Source organism: Neopelma chrysocephalum, unplaced genomic scaffold, assembly GCF_003984885.1.
Source record: "Neopelma chrysocephalum unplaced genomic scaffold, ASM398488v2 Primary Assembly neopelma1_44, whole genome shotgun sequence".
Taxonomy (NCBI): Eukaryota; Metazoa; Chordata; class Aves; order Passeriformes; family Pipridae; genus Neopelma; species Neopelma chrysocephalum.
Genome location: NW_020897703.1, coordinates 5,827,205 through 5,849,944, shown reverse-complemented (window position 1 = coordinate 5,849,944; position 22,740 = coordinate 5,827,205). Strand labels below are relative to the sequence as shown.

Below are 22,740 nucleotides of genomic sequence, written 5' to 3'. Positions count from 1 at the left end.
CCCGGCCGGGCGGCGCTTGGCCGGCCCGCACTCGCCGCGTGCGCGTGGCGGGCCCGGGGGGGCGGGTGGCGCTGACCTTGCTGCGTGTGTCCTGCAGCAGCGGCCACGTGCCCGTGGGGCCCGGGCCGGCGTGGGGGCCTGGCGGGCCCGGGGCGGCCCGGCCCTCACCTCTGTGCCCTTGGTGGTGGCAGCGGGCGCGGTAGCCCTCCCAGGCGCCCCCGGCACCGCCGCGCTGGGCACTCGGAGCTGCGGGGGCCCCGCGCTGCCCTCGCCGTGTCCTGCCCCGCCGCCGGGAGGGCCCGCGGGAGGAGCGCGGAGGCCGCACACGGGGGAGCTGCTGCAGCGCGAACCTCGCCGTGCGGAGCGGGGATCGAGGCCCTGTTCGCTCCAGCTGCTTCTGTGTCTCGGTTCCAGCCAGCCGAAAAACTAAAGGCTCATCAGGGTCTCTGGCTTTACTTCCTAAATCCATTTGCCGTCTTTTACTGTAGAAGCCGCTGTGAGAAGCCATCACGCTGATTTTTTTTTTGTCTGCATTTGTTTTAATCTTTCAGACATGCTCCGTTTATCGACAGTACTCCGTCAGATCAGACCAGTGTCCAGAGCACTTGCCCCCCATCTAACACGAGCCTATGCAAAAGATGTGAAGTTCGGAGCAGACGCCAGAGCTCTGATGCTACAAGGAGTAGATCTTCTAGCAGACGCTGTAGCTGTCACCATGGGGCCAAAGGTAATCGGAGACTTAACACTGACCTGGTTGAAAACAGCATAGCAGAGAAGTTTGTTAGCTTTCTCTCAGTGGACCTGCATGATTGCATCTGCAGAACTGCAGTGCAAAGGGTGAGGGGTATGGACAGGCTGCTGAAAGCTGCAGGCAGCTGTATTCCCATGTTTGTCACCTGAAGCGTGACAACAGTGCACGTGCTTTTCATGGTAACAAATTAAAATCACTTGGATTACTATGAGAGATGCAGTGTAGTGGTTTGAAGGTTAAGGTGATGTGTTACTACCTCCGTTGATAGCTTGTAACAATGCAGTAGATAATGTAACTGTCTATGTTGTGGGGGTTTCTGTTTCTTGGGGGCAGATGGGTTGTTTTTACAAATTACAGTTGTTAATAAGGTTTTTTTTTTTTACTATTAATGAGGTGAGAAACACATCCAAAGTGTAATGTTGAGCGTTCAGTTGGCTGGTAAATGTTACCAGCTTCAGTGAAATGCCCTAGCGGTGGCATTCATTCGTGTTACACTGTATTCTGTCCTGTGAGTTCTAGATCTCTTGAAAGACTGGCTCTGGTATCCTGCATAGTCATGCAATGTGCAGTAAAGCTTGAAATGAGCTTCGTTTTTAAGGAAGAGACACTGATTTTCTTTGGGCTCGTGTGAGTGTCTGTTCCATGTAATACATGTGCATGGTAGTTCTTCTCAAGGTTACTTGGCCTCTATAACGTAATCCATGTATTTTCTGTATGTTTTTAGTGTTCTGTTAGGTTTATTCAAAGGCAAAAATGCCATAAGCTGAGCAGATGGAGGTTAAGGAATGTCAGCAAGCTGTGTCTATTTTCCATAAATGAACACAGTTTAAGTGTAGTTAGTTAATTTAACTTCTGTTTTCTCTACTTTGTGAGTGCATTGGCTAAAGGGCAGTTGCTGATGCAATTTTGTGTAACCTTATGGGTTTTTGTTCCAGTGTTCTCACTTTTTCTGCTGTTCTCTATGTATTTGTAGAAATTTGGGGATTATACAGCAATGCCTGATTCTGCTTTTAGTATTTTTAATAAATATCGGTTTTGTGAGGAGGCTTCCTTTAGGCACTGTTCTACCTTTTAAGGAATGTGGTTTGTGGTCTCACACAATCTTTTGATAATGCTCCAAAGTGTTGAACAGAACTAGTTTATGTGAGAGCTCAGCTTCTCAATATACAGGAGTATTCCAAGTGCATGTGTGTTTACTGGAGGTGTTCTCTGCTTCAGGAACACAGATTTTGTCCTTTCACGTGATTGGAGAGAAGTAGGTTTTGTTGTGCCATTCTTCTTAAAGCTGCAAACCAAACATTTGGAGTAAGACTGTATCAAAATATAGAATAAAATTAACAAAACTAGAGAGACTACATGAAGAACTTCCTAATAGCAGGATCCACCAGAGAAGAGTTTTCTTATTCTTGAACCACTTTTAGATTTAAAAGCGCAGGTCAAATAAAATAGTGGTAAGCAGCCAGGGTATGAATTATTTGGCATTACTGTTTTATGTCCCAGAGGTAAATTTACGTAAGCTCTTCCCCAAGTTCAGCCTGAGTAACTGAAGCGTAACCTTTCCTCTGTAGCTCCGAGGGGTGGCTGTACTTGGGGAGCAGCCTCATGTCTGGCAGGCAGCCAGAGTCAGCTCAGTGGCTGAGGCAGATGTGCTGGGCTCTGTGCAGGAGCACAGTAGGCGCTGCAGGGGAGTCCTGGGCTGGCTTGGCACGTGATCCCAGCTCCGGGTGGAGCTGGAGCCGCACTGGGGCGTGAGCAGCCACGGCAGGAGCCAGAGTGGTCAGCCCTGAGCTGGACCTGACAGACTGGGTGAGAATGCTTGTGCAGGGTCTGCTGGGAGCAGCAAAGCTGAGGGAGGGCAGGTGCTCTCCTTTCCCTTTTCCAACAGCTCCAGCTGTCGGGATAGCTCAGGAGTTTCAGGGCAGCAGCGGACCAGAGGAGGCTCCTTGTGTTTCTGTTTCCTCCAGCTCGAACTGGAATGTGATTGTTTGGGGCAGCTGTTCAAGCTATTGAATTCATCTGGGAACAAGCAGTCTTCTTGTGCAGGTGCATTTGCCCTGCATTCCCTGGGTGGCTCACAGTTTTCCCTGTTAACTGTGTCTGTGTATGTTGGGTGGAATAGTCCAGCTTTTCAGTTGGATCCTAGTGTGGGCTAAGAGAAGAAAGGCTTGGTAACTTGCAGTGTTTGAGAAATTATTATAGCACTTAAGTATTCTCAATTTTCTGTGCTAGTCACCAGTGAGGTTTGCAAGTCTCTACTTTTTTTTTCTTTCTAGCACATGCAGCAAATTGACTCTTGTATTACTTTTCTCAATCACAAAGACTTTTTATTGCGGTTTAATAGAAATTTTGCAAGTTTAGTTCTTTGTGTTGCTGTATATTTAATTTTCGGGTAAAATATTAGTGTTAGAGGGAATCTCTTCAATTATTTTTGTCTGGAAGGCCAGCCTGCCTTTAGTTGCAGACTGTGGTATTAAGCAATGAGGCTTAGGAATGAAGCCTCATTCTGTGAAAGCATAAAACCTCAGAGCCATTTTTCCAGTTCTCCAGAACCTTGGTAGTGTTTGCTTGAAAAGTCCCAGCTGAAGGCTCTGTGCAAGGTTCACAGCTGAGGATCTTCAGCTGAGCTCCTAAGAGTAATGTGCTGTGGGTTGGCTTTGGTTTAATATTTGTTCTTTGTCACCCTAGGGAAGAACAGTTATTATTGAACAAAGCTGGGGAAGCCCCAAAGTGACAAAAGATGGCGTGACAGTAGCAAAGGCAATTGACTTGAAAGACAAATACAAAAATATTGGAGCCAAGTTAGTTCAAGATGTTGCCAACAACACCAATGAAGAAGCAGGAGATGGTACCACTACTGCAACGGTACTCGCACGTGCTATTGCCAAGGAAGGCTTTGAGAAGATCAGCAAAGGAGCTAATCCAGTAGAAATTAGGAGGGGTAATTTTTTTCCCTTCTTTTTAATGTTTAATCACAGTCATTTATTTTTCATATCCTGAATTTGACTTTCTGAATAAGTTGCCTTCTTTTTGAAGAAGGCCACGTATATGAAGAGCCTTTATATGAATAGTGATGCTTAGAGAACATACTTGTTTCTATTAGCTTGCTGACTCTGAACAATTCTTCATTTTTCATTTTTTTAGTTATTTTATATGCAGTTAACTTACTTGTCATAGGTAAACTCCTATTTCTGCATTTACTGATGCCATGGAAGGCAATTTGTGACAAATTTCAATCATGACAAAGTATCTCACACAAATTCCAAAAAAGGTCACCAGATGCACAGAAGACAATATAGAACTAGAACTATTGATTTTTGGATATGCAAACTTGATGCATTTTTGCAGTGTGGACTTTTTTTTTGTAGTGAAACCTGTTCAGTGGGGTGGGTGGGTGGTTTGTTTTTTTTTCTGTGCCATATACCTTGTTTTGTTCACTCACAAGTATTTTCTCCATCCTTAGGGGTGATGCTTGCAGTCGATGCTATCATAGGTGAACTGAAGAAGCTGTCTAAACCTGTTACAACTCCAGAAGAAATTGCACAGGTTAGAAAAAAAACCCAGTAAAATGTAACCCAAGTTTACACAGCTGTTCAGAAAAAAGTTTTGGGCAGTTAGGTTTAGTGGAGTTGGGTTGTGTGCATGTGACAACTGGGCATTTTTCTTTGTACATCAAGGTTCCAGTTATGTTTCAATGAATGTTCTTCATGGTTATGCTTTTCTGTTCCTATTATAACATTTCCAGTATTCTGCCTTCAATTACACTGCTACAAGTTGGTTCAGAATTAGGTTGTTTTTTTCACCTTCAAGTTTCATTCCTAAGTGTGGTCTTTAAACATAAATTTGTGTACTTGGGAGGAATTGATAAGAGCAGAGCTGTGTTTGTGGATGGAAGGTGACGGCAGAGTTTGGAGAATGTGGCAGATCACTCAGGTTGAGGTGGGTGCCCAGCTGGGTCTTGGGCACCAGGTGTGTTGGTCTCTGTGAGTTATACCTTTCTCTGGCTGCAGATTCAGATGGTCTGTGTGTGAGCCCAGTGCAGGGAATCTGGCCCTGTGCTGGAGCTGTCCAAGAGCTGTGAGCCCTTCCAACAGAGATCTTGGGTCCTAGGGTGGGTGTGCTACAGTCAGCTGCTGTGTCTTGTCATGTTTTAATTGAAAATGGTTATTCTGGTTTTCCTTATAGTGGAAAACAAATTACTTGTATTGTGAAATGAGATGAAATGCTTTACTGTTTCAGGTTGCCACGATATCAGCAAATGGAGATCAGGAAATCGGCAATATAATCTCTGATGCAATGAAAAAAGTTGGACGAAAGGGTGTGATCACTGTCAAGGTAAGAATGGCCAACATACAGACTAAGTGCAAAGTGACTGTCTTTTCTCCAGTTAGGGCTGGTTTTTTGTCTCATGGGATGTAGCTGCTGCTGCTCACATGGTCTCCCCACTACAATTCGTCCGCATCTCCCTTAGGTCAGGGTTTGAACATTGTTCTTCTATTTGGAAAGGAAGCATATGAAACTGGTGTGTGGTTCAGAGGCTGTCATTCTGTTGTGCATAATAAGCTAAAATTATACTTGTGCTTTTGGTAACAAAGAAGGGATCTTTTAACGTAGACTTTCTTGCATCTAAACAGGATGGAAAAACTCTAAATGATGAATTGGAAATCATTGAGGGTATGAAATTTGACAGAGGCTACATCTCTCCATATTTTATTAATACAACCAAAGGTGAGTTACCAATAACCCCTGTCATATATCTTAAAATGGTAAATTACAATAATTTTGTAATTTTGTAAATTACAAATAATTATAATTATACTTTACAGTCCCTTATGCTTGTGCCACAGCAAATAGGGCAGGGGGTCCTTCCCCATCAGGAAATTTTAACTTAGTAAAAACTTGGAGTTTTGGGGGTTTGTTTTCCTCTCTACACAAAGAGTGGACAGCCAACATCAGGCTGGACCTGCAAGAACAATAGCAGAACAATGCAGAACTGAAGGTGGGGTCTTGGAGAAAAGAATTTATCTCATTTTTTAATGCAATTTAAAAAGTGCAGCTGTTGCTCCAAAATAGCTGTTGAAGTTAAGAGAATGCTTGGTGTTTTTGTAATGGAATTGTTTAGATAATGTGTGTTGTTTCTGCAGGGCAGAAATGTGAATTCCAGGATGCTTATGTTTTAATCAGTGAAAAGAAAATTTCTAGTGTACAGTCCATAGTTCCAGCTCTTGAAATCGCCAATGCTAACAGGAAACCTTTAGTCATTATTGCTGAAGATGTTGATGGAGAAGCTCTCAGCACTCTAGTCTTGAACAGGTGAGGCTTAAAATCCATTCTTTTAGACAAGTACTGCTTTTTTTTCTTTTTTCCATCCTTTTAAAGGAGTACATACAAGAGAGCGTGTTTAATATTTCTGTGGTGTAGTGCTGTTTGTTCTCTTGTCTGTGCCAAAGAAACAGCAGCTTTGGACATCACCATACTTTGTGTCAACTCAGACAGAAACTCAGTTGTGTCTTAACTACTTTTTTGAGCAAAATCAGCTCAGTTCATGAGTGTCTTTGTTTGCTTGATTGGTAGAGCTGTACTGAAATAATTGGATTTAGTAATTAGACTCGTTCTCTGAACATATGTGGAATGTTGCTCTGAATTTTTCTCTTCAGGCTGAAGGTTGGCCTTCAGGTTGTTGCTGTAAAAGCACCAGGTTTTGGTGACAACAGGAAAAACCAGCTTAAGGATATGGCGATTGCTACCGGTGGTGCTGTAAGTAATGATGTTTTAAGTAGCTTTTTGCTCTAAGAAATGTTAATGATATTTAAGGAGGGAAATTAGTTTGTATTTTTAGGTCCTTGGCTTGTATTTTATGGGCTGCAGGCTGGGTTCTGTCCTTCAAAAATGTAACAGTAATTTTAATTTTAGAATCTTCCTGTTTTTTTAAAATGTAGACACTGAAAATTGCTGTGTAATACAGCCCTGGCCAACCACGAGCGGGACATCCGTGTAACTGACTGAAGTCACACATGATTTCCTTGCAGGATTTAGGCTGTTAAAGGGAAGGAGGAACTCCAAAACAGTATCTTAGAAATATAGCAAAGCTTTTTTACTGCCTTATAAAACTGATTGTCTCACAATTGCCTGAACTCAAATGTGGCAAATATAATAATTGAAAACGTGTAGAATTGATTGAATGGTTTTCTTAGCACTAAACTTTGCATACACTTGGTGCACTGATTAATGTCCCTTTATGTGCCTTTTTGTTACACACACTTCAAAATCATGGCACAATACTGGGACACAAAGGAGGCTATTGAAATAAAACTTTGTGTTTAAGCTAACTGCAGCACAGAGTAACAAACCAGCAAACTATTTTAAAGTCTGCGAAGTGCCAATGTTTTTAACTTCTCAAAATACACTGAGGTGACCGGTGACAGAACCTGAGGAAACTGTGTCGGGAGGTTTGGGTTGGATATTAGGAAGAGGTTCTTCACCCAGAGAGTGGTTGGGCACTGGAACAAGCTCCCAGAGATGTGGTCACAGCACCACAGTTCAAGAAGTGTTTGGACAATGCTCTGGGGCACATGGTGTAACTCATGGGTTTGTCCTGTTCAGGGCCAGGAGTTGGACTTGGATGATCCTTGTGGGGCCCTTCCAACCCAGGATATTCTATGAGGACTCTGTAACACTACTTCCCAGGCACTTTGAATCAGTGAGCTACACGAGTCAGGCACGAGTGAGAAGCTGCTCGTTTTCCATTCTGTGAGGGTCAGTTTGTGAGGTACCTGCGTGCCTGGACTCCTTTAGGAGAAGGGAAGAGTGTTGTTCAACTGCAGTAGTGTGATTATTTTGCACCATTAGCTGTATGTGTTCGTGCGCCTGTAGATAAAAAATTGATGTATGGGGAACTGTGAATTCCAGCTTTTCACATAATTTCTTTCAGGTGTTTGGAGAAGAGGGTTTGAGCCTAAATGTGGAAGATATTCAGCCTCACGACTTCGGTAAAGTGGGAGAGGTCATTGTGACCAAAGATGACACCATGCTTCTGAAGGGGAAGGGTGAAAAGGCTCAGATTGAAAAGCGCATTCAAGAAATTATCGAGCAGCTTGAGGTCACCACCAGTGAATATGAAAAGGAGAAACTCAATGAGCGATTGGCCAAACTCTCTGATGGAGTGGCAGTATTGAAGGTATTAAGAGATAATGAACTAAAACTGTGTTTAGGTTTCTTGGCTGCTGAGGTACAGAAGACTGTGAGCACGGGAGAGGCTGGGTTGGCTTTCTGGCACTTGTCAGTGCTCTTGGTTGTTTAATTTGGGGGCAGCAGTGTTCAGCCAGCAGTGCTCTCCCACCCGGGCTCCTCGTGTGGACCTTGACTTGTGCCTTGCTGCTTGTAGGTCGGTGGCACGAGTGACGTTGAAGTGAACGAGAAGAAGGACAGAGTCACTGACGCGCTGAACGCGACGCGCGCTGCCGTGGAGGAGGGCATCGTCCCGGGAGGTGGCTGCGCACTGCTCCGCTGCATTCCAGCGTTAGATGCCTTAACCCCAGCCAATGAAGATCAGAAAATTGGTAAGGAAGTTACTGGAATGTGTGTGGAAGTGTTGCGAGTAGCTTTTCTCCTGACTTGAGGCTTTCTCAGATGAAATGCAGATTGCTTCCAGTGAGTTTTTGGTTATTTGATCTCAGGAACCTCACACCCCCTTGGTATGATGGTCTCTGATTTTCAAGGGGAAGGAGGTTTCACTGAGTGCCTGACTTGACTGTGAAAAACCCAGTAACAGTAAAGCAGCAGTGCTCCCTGCAGAGAGTGGCAAATGGTTAGAGTTGAGAGCTGACTGTTCCCAGCCATTGCAGACAGATGAAAAATCTCATAATGCTTAAGAGATTGTGTGGCAAATCAAATGGAAAAAGGCTTTGTGCCATGTTACACATAAAGAGTACTCCTGACTTCTTCAACATGTAGTAAAACTAAAATGTATGTGAATATCCTGCAAAGATTTCGTTTGTTGACAAATGTCAAGTAGCAGAGAACCTTTCCTCCTGGAACTGATACGAATAGATGATGTTTTTGCTCAGAGTGTTCTCTGTATTGATCTCCAGCAGCTCGTGCAGGCAGGCCTTGGCAGTGGGAGCAGTGTATGCAAAACATAGCTCTAACCACCCTTTTTCTTGCAGGCATTGACATAATCAAGAGAACACTGAAAATCCCAGCAATGACTATTGCAAAGAATGCTGGTGTTGAAGGATCATTGATAGTTGAGAAAATCCTGCAGAGCCCGTCAGAAGTTGGCTATGATGCAATGCTTGGGGACTTTGTAAATATGGTAGAAAAAGGAATCATAGACCCAACAAAGGTAACCTGAAAGTCTTAATTCTCAGCTGCTTCTCCTCCCACCTCCCGTGATAGCCAGCAGGCATTAAGCTATTTCTTCCCTGTTTTTAGGTTGTGAGAACTGCTCTGATGGACGCCGCCGGTGTCGCGTCTCTCCTATCAACAGCAGAAGCAGTGGTGACTGAGGTTCCCAAAGAAGAGAAGGAGCCGGCAATGGGAGGAATGGGTGGCATGGGCGGAGGAATGGGAGGTGGCATGTTCTAATTCCTGGGGTAGGGATGCATCATGAGCTGTGCTGTTGAAGACTGACAGTTCTGACTTCAAAAACTTGAGCTATCAGTGTCAGAGGGTGGATAGTGACTGAAGTGAGGCTGGTGTTGAAAAATCACTGTAACCATCAGTTACTGGATTTCATTTAACACACGTGTAATTGTTTACAGTCATTGTCCATGCCTACAGATAATTTATTTTGTATTTTTTGAATAAAGACATTTGTACATTCCTGATAACTGGGTGCAAGATCCATCTACCAAGGTCCTGATTTGAACTTAATTAAGGCACTTGATATTCTATTACAGAATTTCTTGGTGCTTGCCAGTACTAGGAAGAACTTGGAAGCCACTGTGCGTGAGACTAGACAATTGTGTACAAAGTAGGCAAATAGAGTTATGTGACCTTTATGTAATAAACTGCTCAAAAGTTACAAAAATGTATCACCTTTTTCATCTGCCATAGTTATGGGAGAGCCTGGACAGCCTGCCTCTAAGATTTACTAGAAGTAGACACTTATTGCTTGAAAAAATGACAGGGCATTTCACGCTGAGAAACATTCCTTTGTCTAGAATGTTTCTCAGAAATGCAAGTGACTTTAATTTTGGTAAGAAATACCTAAGCTGAACTGCACTACAGTTCTTTGAAATATTAAACAATGCTCTGAAAACAAGGCACGTGCACTGGCTTTATTTTGCCCTGTCTATGCTGGTTGTTTCATGTGCTTGAACAGGCCCAGTGCACCTTTCACAGTTCGGAGGAAGGGAAGTGCCCTGAGGGTATCAAACAGGTAAGTCTTGCCTAAGAAAGGGTTCGGAGGGTTTTTAAACAGTTCCTTTGCTCAGGTGTAATATGTGGTTACCTCCTCACCTTGAGCCTTCCAGTCTTGTCTTCCTTTCTGGTAATGGGTTGCAGAATTTAGTTATTTTGCACTAGATGCTGTTTTACCGTTAGAAATGTTGCTTTGCCACTTACTGGGTTCTTTGACCTGACAAAGCTAATATCAGTGATGTGTAAAGTCGTCTGCTTTCGAAACTGCAGAACAATGGTGTTCCCAAACCTCAGTATGCTCATCTCTGATGCCTCAACAAACAAAATTGCTGTACAATTTCTCAGTGCTGTAAAACTGACCTCAATCCAGCTGTCACTTTCCTCAGCTTCCTGCCCTTAATAACTGTCCTTCACAGAGGGGACATGTGACATGCCAATTGCTCTTTCTGGAAAAGTAAACAATCTGAAACTGTTTGAGGGCTGTCTTTATTCTGAAACATACCTTCTTATGCTACCTAACATGCTGTCCTGTAGTAACCACGTGGGTTACAGACACTTTAGAGAAAGGACCAGCTTCAGCACCTGGCCTAGAGCTTCACCTAATTTCAGTAAGGAAATTGGGTAATGCGAGGCAGCACACAGTGAGGATTTAAAATAGTTCAAACCTATTGACCCATGTTTCTTCAGAGACTGGAAAGAATATTTACGCCAGGGACAGAAGTACTGAATGTGGATTTAATCAAGACAGCTGGTGCTATCATAATGGGCTGATAATAGAATGGTAGTATAGTAATGAAAAACCCCTAAGAACTAAGGGTTTTAGTGCCCTTGTATGCTTTTTAATGGCAGCTGGCTGTGGGTGTGCTTGGCTGCGGGGAGCGGAGGACATCTTGTTCCCTTCTTCCAGGGAGGACAGTACTGTGGTCCCTTGCTCTCAAAGAGGTAAAACTTCCTTGTTTTACAGTGTGGAACTGCTTGCATTAGATGAGTAACTAACTGCAGTGCAACTTTAAGGGTGAAGGAGTGGAGAAGGGGGCAGGCTCAGCCTGCCAAATGTACTACAAAGTGATCGGTGCCTGGAGCCCAGACGGATCTGCTGGGAACCCCTGGCTGTAGCTGAGACTGCTGCACTCAGATTACAGTACTCCTTATGTGTATCCCCTGCATTTAGTTTCTGACAGTTGAGGGTGTTCTATGGCACTTGCAGGTCAGTTCAGGAGCAGCCGGAGATTCCCGACTCACCTTTGCCATTCATCTGGATTGAAAGCACCCACCACTCGGTGCTTGGCAAAGTGTTCCATTCTCTGTGAAGCCAGAATGTCGGTTTCCCTTGGCTTGGCCAGAGCTGGCTGAGTTGATGCTGTTGAATTACAGCCACACTACTAATAATTTAAACTTGAGTTAATATGTTACAGTGCTAAAAGAAAATCATGAGCTTGGATAAGGCAGAACTTGGACCGTGATTGCAGGAGCCGTTTGGCACGTTAACGGCAGCCTGAGATATCTTGGGTTACAGGAGCTGCCAGTTGCCTGTTACTGATAAGGCTTTAAGTTGCACTTGATTGCAGCTTTTGAACTTTCTATACAGGTCTGGCTGAGCAGGTATGTTTGGTACAGTATAAAATCTTTACACACAGCTCAGATAAGAAATAGATGCCCCCAAGGAGGAGCACGGCACTTAGTACAAGTGAAGTGTACAAACAAGGTTATACATGAGGTGGTTACAGTTGTCTCTTTACGTCTGATGAACTTCATGGAGCATCAGCTCCCGAGGTATGCTGGTTTCTGGGCCATGGAGTTTGGATGCTCTTCTTTCAAAGGCAGCAACCATCTGCTTTACCACTTCATCAAAAAACAGTGTAGCCAGTTTTGAGTGTAGAAGTGAACGAAATTCAAAAGAAACCTGTTTAAGACAATAGAGAAGAATTATTTTTCGTGTTATCTACTGTTGTGATAAAATGCTGTTACAAATAGACAACTCTATTAAAGAATCTCCAATGAAATTTTCAAGTAAGTTGTGGGAGAAAGAACAGTTTTTTTCTGAGGTAAGTGTGAGTGTGTCTGTGAAGAAAAGCTGTGTTCCTTGGTCTCAGGACTGTTCCCCTGGGCTTTTGAATTAGAAGAATCCTTTCATTCAGCTCTCTGAAGTAATCATTTACCTAAACTGTCTTTAATAAATAATGCATCACAAAACAGATTTGGGATAATGAAAAACTACTGACGAACAATAACTTACTTTGTGCACAGAATTCACTTGGGGGACTAAACGTCTGAAGAAAAATCCTGCATGACAAGACAGCAGACTTACAGGTAAGCTGGAGCACAACCAAGAGACTTAAAAGCAGCTTGAAATAGTTACTTATTAAATACCAATATTTTAAATCAGTCCTTATTGGTGGCAGTAGTTCTGGTATGTTCAAACAAGCAGTTTACTAACTAAAACTGCAGATTTGGAGGGTTTTGTATCTCTCACCTGAACAGCTCCCACTCCCAACCTGACATGGGCAGTCAATGGAATGGATTGAGATTTAAGTATTTGTGTCATTCCTGAGAAATCAGCAGATTCAATGCCAATACAGCTTCTCCCAAATTCCTTATGAGCAATGCACATTAACTACAAAGCTGTAGAACAGAAGTAACTAAATGACTTGGCCTAAAAGCCAAGTGTAGCTTCATTTACATTTGCTTGACCTCGAGCAACAGTAAAATTAATGTGCATTTTGTAAGTCAGAGACCTGTTGTTCAGGGCATGCAGAGTTCTGCAGAGCAGGGATAATGAATCTGGCATCATGCTCAGGAATTTCATAAATCTTGAGGTGTGATACACTTATATACATACACTTATGAAGTTTGCAGATGGTAAGAGTGGTGGTGTGTTTCAGTCTATGTACCAAATCATTTCAGAGCTGAAACCAAACTAGGAAAGTTCCCTGCTGGATATGTATGTCTCCTGGAATCAGGCTGGCAAAACAGGATACAGCAGCTACAGTAACATTTTCTAAAGCAAACAAGTGTTCTTGAAATCAGAGTTTTCTCTCGACTATCTGTAATTGCACAGCGTGTTTTGAGGAGTTGGTTGTGAAATGCTCATCATCCCTGTGTGCATGTGCCCAGAGGCAGGACCAGCAGGGCAGGAACTAGCAAGGGTTAAGGCCCTGGGGAGGCAGCCCCAGCTCAGCTGGCTGCACTGGCTGCTGCTGCCTCAGAAAGGGGTGAGCAGTGAGATGTGTCCATAGTGTTCCCCCGAGACAGGGAAAATGTCGTTATCAAGTGCAGTTTTGACTGCCTTTAGGTGACCTGAAATGTCAAAAACGTGGCTTTGGTATGAGGGTGGGTTGTGTGTTTCCTCACAGAGTCTGTATTTAGATTATAGGTTTAAATAGTTGTTTAATTCAAGTTTTCTCAACTTGGGTTTTTATGGCTTGAGATTTAGGGCTTGAGTTAAAAGCTAGCTTATGTACTGGCTAGTAGCAGGAACTGGCACTTATTTCCCTGGAGAAATTCACGTATCAAGAGCAAATAATGTGCAAACATCATGAACAAATCCTATGAGAAATGTATTTTTTTGAGTGCCACTAAATTAATTTTTATTCTTGAACCATAAGAAGTGAAATACAGCAATAAGCTGAAAGTTTTTAACCCAAGGATGTTAATGTGCTAGTTTCAAAATACGCCAAAAGCTTTTTCCTATTTACTGAAGATAATTTTCAAAGTAGAGTAGTCCAGTAGATGGCAGTAGGATTAACCCATCTCTGTGCACTTTTGCAGCCTGTTGTGATCCCCAGCTTAATTATGTGCTTAATGCAGCTCCTACACTTTATGCTATAAAATGCAAGAAAAAAATGTGATGGCAGACTAAACAGATGTTGAAAAGCAATAACTGGAGTGGAAAACAACTTGTCTGGGAGTAAAATCAGGCTCAATCAGGTACTGGATTTAAAGAGCAATAGTTTGGGCTACAGTGATATCCCATCACAGATTAGAAAGATTAGACAGGAAAAATCTATTATGCCAAAAGGAAAAAGTAAGACTTAAAATACATGACAGAGTAAAACTGAAAGCCAGGAAATCAAATTGACCAAACTGCAGGCCCAACAGGACAGATGGTACCAGAAAGTAGGTGCTCTCCCAACTTGGGCTGTAGAATAATAAAAGGAAACAGCAAACTATGTGTAGCATTTCTCCCTCTGTATTTGACTGTCTGAAAACTTCAGCGTGTTTAGAACCGTATGGTGAGAGGTGCCCATACAGAAGATTCCTGTCTCTAAAGGACACTGTAGTGGTTTCTGGGTGGTCAAGTTTTTGGATAGTATTGACTAAAACTAACTTGTTTTCTGTGTATTTGTGTTTAACAAAAGGTACTGGCCATTAAAAAAAAAAAACACACAGTTGAAGACAGTGTTTCTAGTTAAGGCACTGCTCCTTAATTACGATACTTACTGAAAAATCCAATGTACATGTCCTTGGATATCCAGGGACACCTGGGCTCAGACGCCACACAGTTTCCAAGTGATTAAATAGTTTTCCGTCTGTGCACGATGCCTAAAATAAAGTTTAAAAAGTCAAGCTGCAATTAGGCTTTTACAAATGTGACAAACTGGTATTACTGAAGTTTGCATTTGCATTTCTTAGGCAGTGATGGTCATGGCAAAGATGAAACTGTTCTCACAGCACAGCCAGCATGAGGTCCCATATGTGTCATTTATGGCAAAATAACTGAATCCCTTTTAAGGGAGGGGGAAAATTTGTGTGTTGAGCATCATGAAACAGAGCTGTGGCATGACACATGGAACATCATGCTAGTTATGTACCAGGATTTTGAACAACACTGCTTTAAGCAAAGGATATGGATATTTACTGGGGTTTTAGGTAGATATACTTTATTACATGTATAGAATGTTTTAGAGGGACCCCTGGTGGCCTAGTGGTTAGGATGCAGCACTCTCACCGCTGCGACCCAGGTTCGATTCCAGGTCCCCCGGGCAGATGGAGCCCGTTAGCCCTGTGTGGCCATCCATCTATGAGAAGGTCACTCTAAACAAACCTACGTCCTGAGGACCTCACTGCCATTGTCCAAGCTTGCTTGGCCCCGGCAGATGAACCTTAGGATTAAAGGGTGGGCTCAGTTCAGCGCAGGCTGTGTCTCACCTAAAAAAATCCATCGCGCAGGCTTGAAAGGTAAAAGACCTTTCCCCAAATCTTCGTTCGCGAAGATGGGCCATTATTATTATTATATGGACTGGTAGCTTTGGGCCATAGGAATGCTTAGCCCCAAGACAAATGTGTTTGAAGACAAACTCCGAAGATCCTCTGTCACAAGATCCTGTTGTGACCAAGAGCTGCCACAAAGTCAGTAGACCATACACTCAAGCTCATACTCTGCCTTTTGGTTCCAGGCAAGCCCTATTTGGCTAGGGCTTTAGGAGGGCTTGCAAACAGTCCTTTAAAACAGTAAAGTATTGGCATTAGTTGGCATCATAATTTTCATGGCAATAGGATCTTTATTTTCACTTATTTTGCTTTTGGGACATAGAGCTAATTCTGTGTGGCTATATTTATAAAAGAAAAAGATTGAAAGACCTATTCTTCAAAATCATCCAAATACATAACCTCAACTGGGTTAGAATTTGGAGAGAAAATTTCTGTAGCTTTTTTTTTTTAATCTTTTTTTTCTTTAGTTACAAGTTCTTATTGTTACCACAAGCAGCTCTGCTCCAATAAGACTACCCACAAGGAATAGGTGTTGCTTGGGTTGGAAAGCTGTGGTGAGTCATCTCAAAGACTAATCAACAGCACAAAAATACCTATATTTTCCTTCCAGGAATGAGATGATGCAGAGCCTTGCTACTTCTACAACAGAAAGAAGGGAGTAGAGGGAAGATTAGACACAATGAGCTGGGTTTGCCTCTCTACTGCTGCCAAAATGGCAGGAAGAATGGGGAAACTGCCACTGTGTCCCCCCTGCTCCCAATCTTATGAGTAGCAAATTCACTCCATGCTTTCCCCCTCAGCAAAGACTGCTGTTACCAGTCCGATTATTCAATTGTTCAAGCACTGCTGCCTTAAGCAACAAAAAAAAAAAAAATCCCCATTTTGTCACCACGTGCAAGGGGCCTTTGCCCAGAGTTACTTCAGAGGAGAGTGAAATAATCCAAGCACACAGTGGCTTCTCTAGAAATGTCCTACAGTTATATGAACATAATGTAAATCTCTAGGAACGGTAATTGCAGCAGAGAAAAGGCCAGTGAGTCCAGGAGGAGAAAATCTGAAGAAATAGTTTACCTCTCTAGTTTTATAGTTTTTTTTCCTGAGACACTCTTTTGAGTGAATTAAGAGGGAAAAAGAGTTGGTAAGCCAGTCTGATAGCTGTGTGAAAGAAAAAAGCCTGTCTTGTCAGGGAAGAGCAGAAGAGGAAAGCTCTCAGCATGTGAAACACACATTTCCCCATTGTAGATACTCAACTTTCTTAATAAAGGGAAAAAATCTTTTTTTCTTTCCAGAATCAGTAAGTGCATCAAATAAAAGCACTTTGCATATTCCTTTTCCAGTTTACATCTTTCCTGTACTTCAGAAACTCATTTTCTGTTAAGTGTCTCTTATTAGGAAGCCTAGAAATAAGAATATTCAAACAATTATCTTGAACAGCAACCAATTGTTGTAATTTCCACTAATTACTCCAAAACATTCAGGATCTGCCACACGAAGGGAGAGGCAGTTTTGCTGTAAGGAGTCTGTTCTGAGCCATTCTTTACTAAAACAGGTTTGAACATATAAGGCAAGCAAATACTTAGAAGATCCAGACATCATTTAAAATTTCTGCCTTGACACTTTTCTACTTTTCTCTTAATTACTGAAAAGCTGAAAGGAGAAATACAACTGTTTCTCTTCTGAGCAAATTAATTGTAAAAAAATTGACTTTAAATCCACTCTTCCATTTTCTCATCAATATATTGAATAACAAGCTCTTCAGCAGATCCTACACTTACGTTTAAGGCTTTTCCTATTAATTAATTAAAATTGTGAGAAGAAAAGTAATGACAAATAGCAACTTTGCTAAGGCATCAGAAGCTAGTGCTGTCAAAGATAACTTTTATGTCAAAGATAACTTTAAAGTAAGTACTAACTTTGTATTTAGAAAGTCTTGGACAAAATTATAACAAAATACAAATCAAAAGTGTTATGTTTTCATTAATGGCTGCCATCTTCTCCAGCAAAGGCAAGTTAAAAAGTGATTCCTCTTTCTCCCCCATGTGGCGGGATATGTTTTGAAAGCACATTAAAATTCTCCCCCAGTTTATCTAAAATCCTTAAAGAAAAACAACACGAGTTTTGAGCCACAGAAAGAACTTCCAGCCTCAATTTTGTTTTGAAACAGGATGTTCCTGGAATATTCAAATTTCAAGAACAAATGTTAAGGAAAGTTAGGAGAGGAAAAAAAAACAGTTACCTTAACTAAATGTGGTCTCACTAGGGTAACAACTGATGTGTAGTTCTCTACTACAGGAGGGAATCCTATTTCCAGCTGTGCTTTGCAGTACCCAGAGCGCTTCGAGAGTATGTCTGACTTTTTACACCAAGGAACAAACAGTTTGTAATTCTCCACAACAGCAACAACTTCATACATTTCTTGCATAGAATACCTGGAAACAGAAATAGGGACGTTACAGTTACAAGGTATTTTAACTTTAATTCAGTATTGAAGCATCAAAGATGGTATAAATGGCGTGGGCAGTTGGAAGGTGAACATGCAGTCACCTGAAAACTACCACTGGTTCTGGAGATTAAAAATGCAGCTTTGCTAATTAAGAGGAAAAGAAAGTAGTAAACTGGTGACAGTCTTTACATAAAGAAGCAAAATACAACACACCATCCAGCAGTAAAGTTAGTGAACAGTGACTGCTACTCTCTCTCTTAAGTGTCATGTAAATGTGCGTACATTTCAAATAAAACGTTTTTTTCAGCACAACTGTGTCTTCTTTGAGGTCGATCTTAGACATTCCACATTAAAAAAATCCACACTGCATGGCTACCAAGACAAGGTGTATCAAAACTCGAGTACTATAATTAATAAGGTTTAAACAGAGGAACACTACGTTCCTCACATCAGCCCAAATTAAAAAGCTTAATTAAAAAATACCTACAATGGAAAAACCTTCCAGCATCACAGAATGGCTGAGGTTGGAAGGGACCTCTGGAACTCGTCCAACCTCCCTGCTCAGGCAGGATATTGAAATCAGATGAAACACATAATAGCAACATTTTAGTTGACTCTACTGTAATGTGGCAAAGTATTACTAGCTGTGGTTTTTAATTTTTATTTCTGACTCAGAGATGGGAATAAACAATTCTTTAAAATGAAGCATATGTTCAACAGTATTCAGCAGTGAGTACTCTTGGATAAAGGCCTTTTTTTAGTGACTATGCAGATATGTTGCAGTTCAAGAAATATCACATTAAGGAATGTTAAGTACAGTCAAAAAATTATGCTAATAAAAAAGTAATTCATACTATTGTAGACCAGAGACTGGGGGCAGATCCCAACATTGTTAAATTAACTGGAATTTTCCCACTAGCTCTAAGGCAAACTGGATTTCAAAATCTTTTTCTATGTGTCTTAGTTTCTTCATCACACAACTAATTGTTTTCCTTCTTTTAAAGAAAGAAGAGAATCTTGAGAACTACAATATAATGTACGAGCAAACATTGTCATGGATTTGGGACAGAATGAAACAGAGTTTTCACACCTCTTGGTTTATTCACATTTTACCAGATGAAATTATTCGTTTAATACTCCCTTTCAAGGTTGGTTTTGTTTTGTCATGGAACAGAACAGTTATTTCTGCCCTTTCTTTCTGTGGGCCAAGGGTTTTGGGTTTCTACCTTTTTTATACTCAGTTTCAGACTGGTAAATCCTATCTTTACAAATTCTGAAAATCAGAACTCCTTTTTACATTCCAATTGGGCAGAGTCATAGGGGCATGTGTCTGTAGGGATGGGGGTTTTAACTCCTTTTGAACTTCTAGTGTTTCAGATTAATTACAGCAGATATAAAAACAATAAGCATTTAAAGTCTCTTTCCACAGTTTTATACAAACCCTATAATTCTTCTTTCAGAATATTCTTTTCTTTTATTTACTAGTGGTGCAGCAATGTTGAAGAAATTCCTTGAAAAAGTCTGGCTCGTTACAGGTACTTGCAAAGGAGAAGTTCTGGTCATCAGAACACCACAAGAAGCCAAGTGCCTGAAACAGTGAAAATGCTTTTAGATGGGTTTCATATCAGCAAAAGAAGTAACAGCACATTCAAGTGGGACAAATAACCTGTTGTATAACATTCCAGAAAATGTCTGTCCGATGGAAAAGCAAAGGCTCATAACAGTGCACAAACTGTCAAACATTTCCTTAAGAGAAACTAAAAATAGCCCACAGTCAGGACAAAAATGACTGCAGAGTGAAACACAAAGGCCCTCATTAAACACTTGACCACATGGCAGCCTGAGTTCATGTACAGGTCTCAGATGCACTTAATTTGCAGAACAGGTTTTCCTAATAGCAAAATCAAGGTTTGCAATACTTATCTCTTTTGGAATACAAAAAGTAGAGAAGATTTCACTTGGAGATACAAAGCTGAACTCTGGCGCCATCCTTCTCTTAAAAGGACAGTTTAATTTTGAAAGTCCATTCAGAAGGTGCATTGTTACCCAGCTTTCCAAATTTCCTTCAGAAAATAGAATCAAAACCTTGGACACAGTGTTTTCATAAATAAAACTTAATTACCCGTAAAGGGACTAATAACCTTAAGATTGCACCTCAGTGTTCTCTGTTTGTGAACATCTACACTAAAATCTAAAAAACATTCATTGTGATTAACAGTTCTGTTCTGCTAAATTACTGATTTTGCTGAGAACAAGTAGATCAAAATGCAACATGCTGCCTCAAAAGTTCTGATTTTTGGCACCAGGAAATTAAAAATGTTACTCTTTGTCCTCAATGACTCTACAAACATAAGCTACAGAGTAACCCATGTCTTTTACTGTTCTTTCTCTAATTAAACAATCAGGACTCTATATCTGGATTCACATAATCAGAAATGGAACCAAACTTCCCTACTTAGCATTAGGCTTCTTTGGGGGTCTGTTTGGTTGGTTTGGTGGGTTTTTAAACACAGTGAACAGATAGATGCATTAGATATGGTTTTCTTCCCAACCACCAAAGTAGTCTAGCAAATTAGTTACCAATTTTGAACAATTAAACTGAACATAAAAAATCAACATAAAATTCTCAAGAAGTATAGTAGTAACCCATGACTGAGCACATCAGCTTATGTGGTCACTGTGTTGGGAGACAGGCAAATAATAAATTGGTGTTGAGTTAGAGGAAAATAATCATCATTAGTAGATGATTAGAAACAATCTGTATAGACTTTTTTAAAACCAACTATGCAACTGTGATATGAAGCAAGATGAGTGACAAACACAGATTGTAACCACTGCAGTTGAAAAGAAATTATTTAAGATGGGACAGAAGTACTGTGTCAAAATTAAGAAAGGATAGGTCCACTTTAAAAGCCTTTAGACAACAACTCTGCAAATGTTTGCAACTGTATCTCAAGGGATGTGGTCATAGTCTGTTTTGTTTCCACACAAACTGGACAATACTTAAGGAAAAGCTTTGACAATTGTTTTGACAGGAAGTTGAAGGGTGCCAGTAACATCATAGCTGCCTCAGCCCAAGTCAAAATGTGTGGACTGGACCTCATTCTGCACAGCAGATTTAAATCACTTTATCTGGGGCTATGTACAGCACACAGTCCAAACTGGTCACCAGGTTTCGTCTCTTGGTCTGTTTTTATTGTAACACTGTGCCAGTCTATTGTTTCATACGATTTTATCTAAACTTGTTTCAGCTGCAAGGCTGAAAAACAACCCCTACAAACAATCCCTTGGCTGCTGTAAGACAATGTCCTTTTCACCATTATTTTGCCATTTGAGGCAGACAGGGTTAAGAGGTTACAACGCTAACAAGCGTGGTGAGACTCCATCCCTCTCCCGATTTTATCTGGAGAATAACAGACGCTGTGAGAATGTGCTGGGCTTGGTCCCAGTTCAGGAAAGCAGATCTCTGCAAGAAATCCCAGAAGCATGGGTTTCCATGGACTGTTTTTGTGAACCTGACCTGGGCCACAGAAGAAAAGCCAAGTCCACGCTAGAATTCAGACACACCTGCAGCCTCGGTGTTTGCCCTCTGCCAGTAACAGAACCATCCCCCCTCACACTGCTCTCACTGCCTCTTCCACTCCTGCCACTCGCTGCTTTCTCCCTGAGCATTTGGGCACTGATGACAGTATCACTTGACCTCCATGACCTGAAAGAGAAGCATTTCTGGTGTATGACATGCACACGTAAGTAATCTATATTCAGTGGTTTATTTTTTTTTAATAGCTACACAGTTTTCTAAGCCTAAAGCTTAATGTATTTTTGAAAAAAGGTATCTCCAACCCCTCACTGTAAAGACTGACATTAGTGCTGAGAACATGCCAGGGCAATTGTGTTTACTGTACCCCAACTGATCCTTCCATCAGGTTAGTGATATCTGATGGCCATTTTATGGTCTATGAGACACGAGTTGATCCCATTCAAATTTTTTGTTGACAGCTGTTCATATCCCAAAAAATGAGTGTACCAGCAAGTATCCTCATATTTCAGTCTGAATACTATTTACCCCTGGCCCCTTGCAGTCTGCTGCTTAGCACAGCCAGGGTTCTGCTGAGCTGGCAGCAGGTACGATGTGCACACCAGTGACAACTGCAAAGCCAAAGCAACTCCAGCTTCAAGGCTACAGATAACACAGCTCCGGGTTTAACCCAGCACTTGCTTAAAACCAGCTGCCAGGGCTCTCGCAGCTCACATCAGAAACATTGTCAAACTTAGTGTCCAGCTAGTTACTTTATGTGTTTCCTTATACAAAACACCCTTCCCAGCAATTGACTGTGCCCTCGATACTCAAATAAATGACTTTTTAAAACAGGACTTTTGTTTACCAGGACTGAACTAATTTAATACTGCAAACACATCCTTAAGATTCTACCACAAAGGATACACAGTAAGAAATGTGCCCCGAAGTTACATTATACCACTGCACAGTAACAATGATGCCAAATGACTGCCTGAAATTTGACATCATGAACCAACATCTATTCCACTTTTTGACAGTTTTTACGAGTATGACAGACTTTGACAAAGAAACACAGCAGCATTGCTATAACCTTTTTTCTTCTCCTAACATTTCAAATCGCGCTCTCTCTCATCTGCTTGCTCTTTTTAATTCCAGTTGCAAGATTAACTCCTCTCCAAAGCATATTCCTTTTCTCGAGTTGTTGCAGCCAGCCTTCCATGTGCTCAGGGGAGAAGGAACACGTTGCCTTATCTGAAGCGAAAACCATCCGGGATTTTCACTCAGTTTTCAGTTTCTTTGCGCTCACAGCCGTGCAGCCGCCTCGGGCAAAGAACAGGCGAGTTCACCACCGGGGATCCGGCCCCTCTCTGTCACTCCCGCGCTCACCGCGCCCCGCGTACCTGCCGCTGGCCCCTCCGGCCCCTCCGGCCCCTCCGGCCCCTCCGGCCCCTCCGG

The 22,740-nt window shown here is 41.8% G+C and overlaps 2 protein-coding genes and 2 long non-coding RNA genes across 7 annotated transcripts in view; 3 read left to right on the top strand and 1 right to left on the bottom strand.

Moving 5' to 3' along the window:
* The window catches only part of HSPD1 (heat shock protein family D (Hsp60) member 1), a 15,177-nt gene extending 5,164 nt beyond the window's left edge, over positions 1-10,013 (top strand). The window contains exons 2-12 of the mRNA XM_027678180.1: positions 552-727; positions 3,437-3,689; positions 4,212-4,294; positions 4,988-5,083; positions 5,383-5,476; positions 5,893-6,061; positions 6,406-6,505; positions 7,680-7,925; positions 8,133-8,307; positions 8,914-9,092; positions 9,182-10,013. Of these exons, the coding sequence (XP_027533981.1) occupies positions 554-727; positions 3,437-3,689; positions 4,212-4,294; positions 4,988-5,083; positions 5,383-5,476; positions 5,893-6,061; positions 6,406-6,505; positions 7,680-7,925; positions 8,133-8,307; positions 8,914-9,092; positions 9,182-9,334 (1,722 nt within the window). The 5' untranslated portion in view covers positions 552-553 and the 3' untranslated portion in view covers positions 9,335-10,013. The remainder of the gene's footprint in view (positions 1-551; positions 728-3,436; positions 3,690-4,211; positions 4,295-4,987; positions 5,084-5,382; positions 5,477-5,892; positions 6,062-6,405; positions 6,506-7,679; positions 7,926-8,132; positions 8,308-8,913; positions 9,093-9,181) is intronic.
* Positions 9,476-22,740, bottom strand: part of COQ10B (coenzyme Q10B) — an 18,241-nt gene continuing 4,976 nt past the window's right edge. Inside the window, exons 1-5 of one of the 4 annotated variants that reach the window (XM_027678198.1) lie at positions 22,686-22,715; positions 19,207-19,353; positions 17,559-17,751; positions 14,552-14,653; positions 9,476-12,014 (exon numbers count right to left, since the gene is read on the bottom strand). In XM_027678198.1, coding sequence (XP_027533999.1) covers positions 11,847-12,014; positions 14,552-14,653; positions 17,559-17,751; positions 19,207-19,328 — 585 coding nt within the window. In that variant the 5' untranslated portion in view covers positions 19,329-19,353; positions 22,686-22,715 and the 3' untranslated portion in view covers positions 9,476-11,846. Of the gene's footprint in view, positions 12,015-14,551; positions 14,654-17,558; positions 17,752-19,206; positions 19,357-21,332; positions 22,639-22,685; positions 22,716-22,740 lie in introns of those variants that run through there. The other 3 variants (XM_027678197.1, XM_027678199.1, XM_027678196.1) reach the window with 3 other exon arrangements.
* On the top strand, positions 11,624-14,077 carry LOC113965183. The gene is made up of 3 exons (XR_003533468.1): positions 11,624-11,713; positions 12,359-12,421; positions 13,880-14,077. It is a non-coding gene; the product is annotated as an uncharacterized LOC113965183 (long non-coding RNA).
* LOC113965186 lies at positions 17,692-20,048 on the top strand. The gene is made up of 3 exons (XR_003533471.1): positions 17,692-17,785; positions 18,770-18,913; positions 19,251-20,048. It is a non-coding gene; the product is annotated as an uncharacterized LOC113965186 (long non-coding RNA).